This window comes from Oncorhynchus kisutch, linkage group LG13 (genome assembly GCF_002021735.2).
Source record: "Oncorhynchus kisutch isolate 150728-3 linkage group LG13, Okis_V2, whole genome shotgun sequence".
Taxonomy (NCBI): domain Eukaryota; kingdom Metazoa; phylum Chordata; class Actinopteri; order Salmoniformes; family Salmonidae; genus Oncorhynchus; species Oncorhynchus kisutch.
In genome coordinates, this window is record NC_034186.2 from 16,358,447 (window position 1) to 16,367,823 (window position 9,377).

At 43.6% G+C, this 9,377-nt stretch overlaps 1 protein-coding gene across 2 annotated transcripts; it reads right to left on the reverse strand.

The window, feature by feature from the left end:
* Window positions 1-3,029: 3,029 nt before the first annotated feature.
* On the reverse strand, window positions 3,030-8,999 carry tmco1 (transmembrane and coiled-coil domains 1). Of its 2 annotated transcripts, none has more exons than XR_004202338.1 (7): window positions 8,533-8,998; window positions 8,115-8,192; window positions 4,795-4,854; window positions 4,574-4,620; window positions 4,369-4,436; window positions 4,034-4,178; window positions 3,030-3,774 (listed from the first exon to the last, which is right to left on the reverse strand). XR_004202338.1 is itself a non-coding variant. In XM_020499468.1 (7 exons), exons 1-7 carry the CDS (start codon window positions 8,835-8,837, stop codon window positions 3,676-3,678), a joined length of 567 nt encoding a protein of 188 aa, XP_020355057.1. In that variant the 5' UTR covers window positions 8,838-8,999; the 3' UTR covers window positions 3,030-3,675. The 2 variants fall into 2 exon arrangements, 1 of the variants encoding a protein (XP_020355057.1); XM_020499468.1 differs by having other exon boundaries at window positions 8,768-8,999.
* Between the last annotated feature and the right edge of the window lie 378 nt (window positions 9,000-9,377).

Sequence of the window (9,377 nt, forward strand, 5' to 3'; positions counted from 1 at the left end):
TCTCAGGATGATAAGTTGGTGGTTGAAGATATCCCTCTAGTGGTGTAGGGGCTGTGCTTTGGCAAAGTGGGTGGGGTTATATCCTCCTGTTTGGCCGTGTCCTGGGGTATCATTGAATGGGGCCACAGTGTCTCCTGACCCCTCCTGTCTCAGCCTCCAGTATTTATGCTGCAGTAGTTTATGTGTCGGGGGGCTAGGGTTTGTCTGTTCAATCTGGAGTATTTCTCCTGTCTTATCCGGTGTCCTGTGTGAATTTAAGTTTGCTCTCTCTAATTCTCTCTTTCTTTCTTTCTTTTTCTCTCTCGTAGGACCTGAGCCCTACGACCATGCCTCAGGACTACCTGGCATGATGACTCCTTGCTGTTCCCAGTCCACCTGGCCGTGCTGACCTGTTGCACCCTCGACAACCACTGTGATTACTATTATTTGACCCTGCTGGTCATTTATGAACATTTGATCATCTTGGCCATGTTCTGTTATAATCTCCACCCAGCACAGCCAGAAGAGGACTGGCCACCCCTCATAGCCTGGTTTCTCTCTAGGTTTCTTCATAGGTTCTGGCCTTTCTAGGGATTTTTTTCCTATTCACCGTGCTTCTACACCTGCATTGCTTGCTGTTTGGGGTTTTAGGCTGGGTTTCTGTACAGCACTTTGAGATATCAGCTGATGTAAGAAGGGCTTTATGAAATACATTTGATTTGATTTGAAAACCATCAAGCGCTATGATGAAACTGTCTCTCATGAGGACCGCCACAGGAAAGGAAGACCCAGAGTTAACTCTGGTGCAGAGGATAAGTTCATTAGTTACCAGCCTCGGAAATTGCAAGTAACAGACACATCAACATCAACTGTTCAGAGGAGACTGGGTGAATTAGGCCTTCATTGTCAAATTGCTGGTAAAAAAAAACACTACTAAAGGACACCAATAAGAAGAAGAGACTTGCTTGGGCCAAGAAACATGAGTAATGGACATTAGACCGGTGGAAATTTGTCCTTTGGTCCAAATGTGCGATTTTTGGTCCAACCACCGTGTCTTTGTGAGACGCAGAGTAGGTGAACAGATGATCTTTGCATGTGTTTACCACCGAGGAGGAGATGTGATGGTGTGGGGGTGCTTTGCTGGTGACATGTTCAGTGATTTATTTAGAATTCAAGGCACACCTAACCAGGATGGCTATCACAGCATTCTGCAGCGATACGCCATGCCATCTGGTTTTCGCTGTTAGGTTCTAATTTTCTGAGTAAATAACTCACGGACACTAGAGAAGCTTAACCAAGTGTAAATCTTCTCAATGGGTCTATACAGCTTCATTCAGACATCACGTTTCCACCACAAGTATATATACTCCAATTTAGACACTCCTCCTTCTCTCCAATCCTTACATCTTTTATGGTCTGACAGGAAGACGAAGTGATAGGATAATAAACCATTGTTTCTCCCTTAAGGGAAACTGACCTGACCTCAACCCCCTTGAGGCCTAATCCAAAGATCTCCACCCGTCTCCCCTCATCCCACAGCCATCTGTCTCCTATAGATAACCATTAACTTCTGATGTAAAAACCAATCTCTTTCACTCATTTATATGCTATTCTTCTGGGTATAACAATGTCTCTAGTATAGAAATGTTCAAAATTTCACCCCGAACCCAACAGCACTTAGTGGGACTATCATTTGTTTTTCAAGAGCAATGACCCAACACACCCCCAGGCTGCATACGTGCTATTTGACCAAGAAGGGGAGTGATGGAGTGCTGCATCAGATGACCTGCCCTCCACAATCACCCAATCTCAAACCAATTGAGATAGTTTGGGATGAGTTGGACTGCAGAGTGAAGGAAAAGCAGCCAACAAGTGCTCAGCATATGTGGGAACTCCTTCAATACTGTTGGAAAAGCATTCCAGGTGAAGCTGGTTGAGAGAATGTTAAGAATGTGCAAAGCTTTCATCAAGGCAAAGGGTGGAAAATGTTGAGAATAGTAAAAATAAAGAAATACCCTTGAATGTGTTGCCAAACGTTTGACTGGTACTGTATATCAGAAAAGGGACATGTTTGACTTTCAGAAAAACTTATTGGTCAAGCTCAGGCACTTAAAAAACTGTTTGGGTGCATAATCCTAACTGGGTGGACATGTTGAGCCTAAATTAGCGATAGCTCTGTGAGTGAGCAAGATTGAGCTAGCATAATGGTGAAAACTTGAACAGAATTTTAACTGCTCTATCAAACATATTTTAACATTTTAAATGTTCTCTATAATTTAGCCTAACAGGGTGGACATTGATGAGTAGGACAACAACCTGAAACATGGACACATAGATATAACTGAGTGTTTATATTTATGTAGCTTTGCACCATAGTTTTCCCACACTTCCTGAATGTGGGGTCATTATAGGAAGGTGTTTTCTTAAATGGAGAATTACAACAAACTAACACTGGAAAGTGGGACACACAGAATATTTTAAATAAAATAAATACAATAATCATGAAAAAAACATTATTGATGAAAAATACTTAACTAGGACGATAAAATAGTGAAAGGTTTGGTATATTTTATTATTATATGGCTTATATTTATTGTAGAAGTTGATAAATATCACCTGGGGACATGGAAAAAAACACAGATAGCCACTGACAAAAAAAAGTGTAATAACATGAATACAATTCCCTTTCAGGATCCACGTTTTTGTGTTAAAGTAGACACCTGACCTTAAATTTAAAGCCTTTTGGAATCCACATTTTACACTAAATAAGAACAGATCATTCCTGGAACAAAAAAGGCACTGTATAATAGGAATGACCCTGCCAATTAATTTAGCAGTCCTCTCGATCTGTGTGTTGTTGGCCCCAGCCCAGCTCCAATAGTGTAGACTATAGAGTAACAATTTTCTGCTGACTCATTAACCCACTTATGGCTTTCTAAGATAGGAACCACCAAAGTCATGAATACTTGTTTTACTTATGATATTCTGTGGTAGCAGACATAGATCATACAAAATTGCAAAGAAAGAAAAGAAAACAGCATCAAACAGGCTAAAATTTGATAAAACATTTATTCATTAAGTAAGAAATGAAATACTACAGAGCCAGGCAATCACAATGTACTGATGAACCAAACAGCCAATCCACTCCCAGGTCTGCTTAATTTATTCCAATCTCATACGATTTTTGTTTAGCATCTTATCACAATGTTTATCTGAAAATAAACAGGATATATTTCACACTTTTGTAACATTTTGTAAATCATTAGCACTCACAATCATAGCTACTTTAATGTCAAACTAATCTAACTAAAACTTAAAGCATCAAAATAAGGAAAATGGGTCAAACCAGGTACTACCACTACAAACTTCAATGAAATAATGGGTACAGGTAATGAATGAATGATACAGTAGCTGCTGATGGTATTCAATGTATACAAAGAGTCGCCCCATCCATCGTTGTGACAGCAATGTCATTCTCTGTACAGATGAGGGGGCTGTCCTCTCCCTTCTCTCTGTGGCCAGACAGTCACAGTGTAGAAATAGGACTGAAGACGCATTCTAAGCAGACTACATTGCAAAAATCACATCATATGATATAGGATCTGATGCTCGGCTGCACACTCGATGACATGGTACACAACCATTGGACTGTAATGTAATGTAGTCAGCCTGGAAGGCCACCCATATGCTTGGTTCTTAGGAGAACTTAGCTGCCTGGGGAGGGGGTCCCAAGAAACCTCCAGCCTGCTTGGTGGCAGCTCTGGAGGGGGCCAGACCCAGCATCTTCTGGATGTTCTGTGGATGGATAGAAACAATATTTACATAGTAAGTAGACAGAAACCAAGGATATTTATGAGAAGTCCCAGTTCCGGAAAGTTGTGAACCATAAGCTGTTGAATGTGGAATCATATTTTAAGAGATTGGATCTGTGGAAACCTTCAACTTCAAATCCATAAATTTATGTCCTTAACTCTTTTTGTTAGCCGAATTTTTGCTACTCTTGTCAATAAACTGCAACCCATGACAGGTGGTAAAATAGTGTCAGTTGAGTTACCTGTCTGATGGACATGGTGCAGAGAATGTACAGGAAGATGAATGAGCAGTCAGTGAAGTCCTCGCCCAAAAGGTTGCGATGGGAAAGACCCTGAATGTAGGACAGTGGGACGAATGGCAGTTTGGCCACCACCCTTCCATCAAAGCTAAAACCAGACAATGATATTAGCACGTGGTGGGTAAGGAGGTGCATTGAATGACTAACTTTGAGCTGAGAGCGATTGCTTAACAAAAGAAACTCACAATGAAAACAGTGAGTTGTTTGTCATCATAACAGAGTAGCCACCCGTGCCACTAGATCTAACAGATAGCATTTGTCATTGTCTGTACACTCACATGGAGTTGAACATTCCCATCAACGCTGTGAAACAGAAGCCAATGGCGAACATGGACTTCATTCGTACCTGTAACACAAGACGGGAGGACAGTCAGATGAAATGTGGTCACCCCTTCATCAATGAAGCTAGATAGCAAATGAGGAAGGAATACACAGGGCGTTGGCTTGTTTAATTTGTATGACATAAAAACACATTTCCCTCACCATGGATAGATCTCTGTTGTTGTTCTTCAGTTTCTCCTCTTGTCTCTCTGAAGTTGAAATTAAAACATTGTGTATGGGGACCACATATTATTTTATATACACCAACTGTCATATCTATTATCGTAATAGTCTTGTCAAAATTATGATGAGACGATAGCTATGGTCCAGGAAAGCTTTGGTCCAAATACATACTGTATAAACACATGACTCTTCTTTCTTACCAATCTTCTTCTTCTGTTGACGTCCTGCAGATTCTGTAATGGTTTCCTTCTTCTTCTCCACTGTAATATTCAAAATACATATACACTGCTCAAAAAAATAAAGGGAACACTTAAACAACACAATGTAACTCCAAGTCAATCACACTTCTGTGAAATCTAACTGTCCACTTAGGAAGCAACACTGATTGACAATAAATTTCACATGCTGTTCTGCAAATGGAATAGACAACAGGTGGAAATTATAGGCAATTAGCAAGACACCCCCAATAAAGGAGTGGTTCTGCAGGTGATAACCACAGACCACTTCTCAGTTCCTATGCTTCCGGGCTGATGTTTTGGTCACTTTTGAATGCTGGCGGTGCTTTCACTCTAGTGGTAGCATGAGACGGAGTCTACAACCCACACAAGTGGCTCAGGTAGTGCAGCTCATCCAGGATGGAACATCAATGCGAGCTGTGGCAAGAAGGTTTGCTGTGTCTGTCAGCGTAGTGTCCAGAGCATGGAGGCGCTACCAGGAGACAGGCCAGTAAATCAGGAGACGTGGAGGAGGCCGTAGGAGGGCAACAACCCAGCATCAGGACCGCTACCTCCGCCTTTATGCAAGGAGGAGCAGGAGGAGCACTGCCAGAGCCCTGCAAAATGACCTCCAGCAGGCCACAAATGTGCATGTGTCTGCTCAAACGGTCAGAAACAGACTCCATGTGGGTGGTATGAGGGCCCGACGTCCACAGGTGGGGGTTGTGCTTACAGCCCAACACCGTGCAGGACGTTTGGCATTTTCCAGAGAACACCAAGATAGGCAAATTCGCCACTGGCACCCTGTGCTCTTCACAGATGAAAGCAGGTTCACACTGAGCACATGTGACAGACGTGACAGTCTGGAGATGCCGTGGAGAACGTTCTGCTGCCTGCAATATCCTCCAGCATGACCGGTTTGGCGGTGGGTCAGTCATGGTGTGGGGGGGCCGCACAGCCCTCCATGTGCTTGCCAGAGGTAGCCTGACTTCCATTAGGTACCGAGATGAGATCCTCAGACCCCTTGTGAGACCATATGCTGGTGCGGTTGGCCCTGGGTTCCTCCTAATGCTAGACCTCATGTGGCTGGAGTGTGTCAGCAGTTCCTGCAAGATGAAGGCATTGATGCTATGGACTGGCCTGCCCGTTCCCCAGACCTGAATCCAATTGAGCACATCTGGGACACCATGTCTCGCTCCATCCACCAACACCAAGTTGCACCACAGACTGTCCAGGAGTTGGCGGATGCTTTAGTCCAGGTCTGGGAGGAGATCCCTCAGGAGACCATCCGCCACCTCATCAGGAGCATGCCCAGGCGTTGTAGGGAGGTCATACAGGCACGTGGAGGCCACACACACTAATGAGCCTCATTTTGACTTGTTTTAAGGACATTACATCAAAGTTGGATCAGCCTGTAGTGTGGTTTTCCACTTGAATTTTGAGTGTGACTCCAAATCCAGACCTCCATGGGTTGATAAATTTGATTTCCATTGATAATTTTTGTGTGATTTTGTTGTCAGCACATTCAACTATGTAAAGAAAAAAGTATTTAATAAGAATATTTAATTAATTCAGTTCTAGGATGTGTTATTTTAGTGTTCCCTTTATTTTTTTGAGCAGTGTATAAAAAAAATAGTTTTCACTACAGAGCCGTCACCCTTGAAAACAACAACAGTAAGGTTAGGTAACAACACATCCGCCACGCGAATCGTCAACACGGGGGCCCCTCAGGGGTGCGTGCTCAGTCCCCTCCTGTACTCCCTGTTTACTCATGACTGCACAGCCAGGCACGACTCCAACACCATCATTAAGTTTACTGATGACACAACAGCCTGATCACCGACAACGATGAGACAGCCTATAGGGATGTCAGAGACCTGACCGTGTGGTGCAAGGACAACAACCCCTCCCTCAACGTGATCAAGACAAAGGAGATGATTGTGGACTACAGGAAAAGGAGGACCGAGCACACCCCCATTCTCATCGACGGGGTTGTAGTGGAGCAGGTTGAGAGCTTCAAGTTCCTTGGCGTCCACATCACCAACAAACGAACATGGTCCAAGCACACTAAGACAGTCGTGAAGAGGGCACGACAAAACCTAAGATTTGGCAGGGGTCCTGAGATCCTCAAAAGGTTCTACAGCTGCAACATTGAGCGCATCCTGACTGGTTGCATCACTGTCTGGTACGGCAATTGCTAGGCCTCTGACCGCAAGGCACTACAGTGGGTATACGTCCCAGTACATCACTGGAGCTAAGCTGCCTGCCCTCCAGGACCTCTATACCAGGCGGTGTCAGAGGAAGGCCCTAAAAATTGTCAAAGACCCCAGCCACCCCAGTCATAGACTGTTATCTCTACTAACACATGGCAAGCAGTACCGGAGTGCCAAGTCTAGGACAAAAAGACTTCTCTTTTTTTACTGTTGTTCTATTTCTTTATCTACCTATTGTTCATCTAATACCTTTTTTGCACTATTGGTTAAAGCCTGTAAGTAAGCGTTTCACTGTAAGGGGGGGGGGGGGGGCGAATGCAAATAGTCTGGGTAGCCATTTGATTAGCTGTTCAGGAGTCTTATGGCAACTCGTCAGGATGCTCTCGATGGTGCAGCTGTAGAACCTTTTGAGGACCCATGCCAAATATTTTCAGACTCCTGAGGGGGAATAGGCTTTGTTGTGCACTCTTCACGACTGTCTTGGTGTGTTTGGACCATTCTAGTTTGTTGTTGATGTGGACACCAAGGAACTTGAATCTCTCAACCTGCTCCACTACAGCCCCGTCGATGAGAATGGGGGCGTGCTCGGTCCTCCTTTTCCTGTATTCCACACTCCTCTCCTTAGTCTTGATTACGTTGAGGGATAGGTTGTTATTCTGGCACCACCCGGCCAGGTCTCTGACCTCCTCCCGATAGGCTGTCTCGTCGTTGTTGGTGATCAGGCCTACCACTGTTGTGTCGTCTGCAAACTTACTGATGGCGTTGGAGTCGCCATGCAGTCATGGGCACGCACCCCTGGGGAGCTCCAGTGTTGAGGATCAGCATGGCAGATGTATTGTTACCTTCCCTCACCACCTGGGGGTGGCCCGTCAGGAAGTCCAGGATCCAGTTGCAGAGGGAGGTGTTTAGTCCCAGGATCCTTAGCTTAGTGATGAGCTTTGAGGGTACTATGGTTTTCAAGGTCTACAACTGTTGTAAGGTCTACCTGTTGTATTCTGTGCATGTGACAAATACAATTTGATCCAAGAACTGAACAATGTCATCTGTGTGTAAATTGTGAAAAGCAATGAAAATGTATTTAAAGACACTCACATTTCTTGCTTTGCTTTTCCACCTCTGCCTTCAGACTCTTGTACTTTGCAGTACGATACACCAACACCCATGTAATTCCTTAGGATGGAGATGTTTAAAGGTTAGGCAAATACTACATTTAGAGCAATCAATACATCAACATATCAATGAATGTGCATATAAAATCATGCATGTGTATTAGATGATGCCCCAATCATCTCCTGATGAACCATAAGCTCAGTCACGAACTACAAATAACAAGTATGCGGTTATTATCATTAGTACACCAATGGTGACCGTCAATCAATCACATGTATTTCATAAAGTCATTTTAACATCAGCCGTTGTCACAAAGTCGTTTACAGATACCCAGTGACCTGGCTGAGAGCTCGCAATTCTTCGATCTGATGGCTGTAGCCTCATAAAGACAGACTCCTACCCAATGTTGTGTCCCAAAGCTAAGAAGCGTCGTGCTACTCATGCCCCGGATTAAACAGGTTTCCAAATGACAAAACATCTACAGCACTCAGCGTTAACCAAATAAAATACATCACGAATATGTTTGATGGTTGCTAGCCAAAATTAGAAAGTCAGTATCAGGTAGCTAGCTAAAGTCAGCCAGATAGCTTAGCTAAAATTAACGTTGGCTAGCTACTGTAACGTTAGTTACATACCCTCAGCTAACAGAGCTGTGCAAACAGAGATGAAAACAATAAGAATAGTGTCTGCGAACATGGTTGTCATTTTTGTAGGTCGTATCACGATCCCTTTCCTATGGTACTGAACGTGGCTATAATTTATCAGCAAACTCTAGCCGCATTTGAGTATGGAATTTGATGTCAGCAGCAACTGCAAATAGTAGTTACAAGTACACGTCACGAATACGGGAGTAACTTCCGGCTAGCGCTTCCGGTTGGTAAATCAACATACATCAACGCAGAAGAGGCTAAGCGAGGCAGTAGTGTGCAACTGCTTGTAAAGTGTATGTATGTTCCCTTAAGGTCCTTGTGTAATTGTAATGTGATATTGTACCCCCTAGCTCGATTGCCCATTGTTTATAATCTATATATACTTGTGTTCCCTCATATACTTTCTGTATTGATTTGTTGTTAATATATATATATATATATATATATATATATATATATTTTAAGTAGCAGCCCAACATTCGTGGCGTTCCTGCATCTGCATGAACCCCCCGCCCCCAGCACTGGTTCCTGCATGAATTACCCCCCCCCCCCCCTTCCCGCTTGTGTTACACTTTGGAATGTGGGTCAAAAGGGA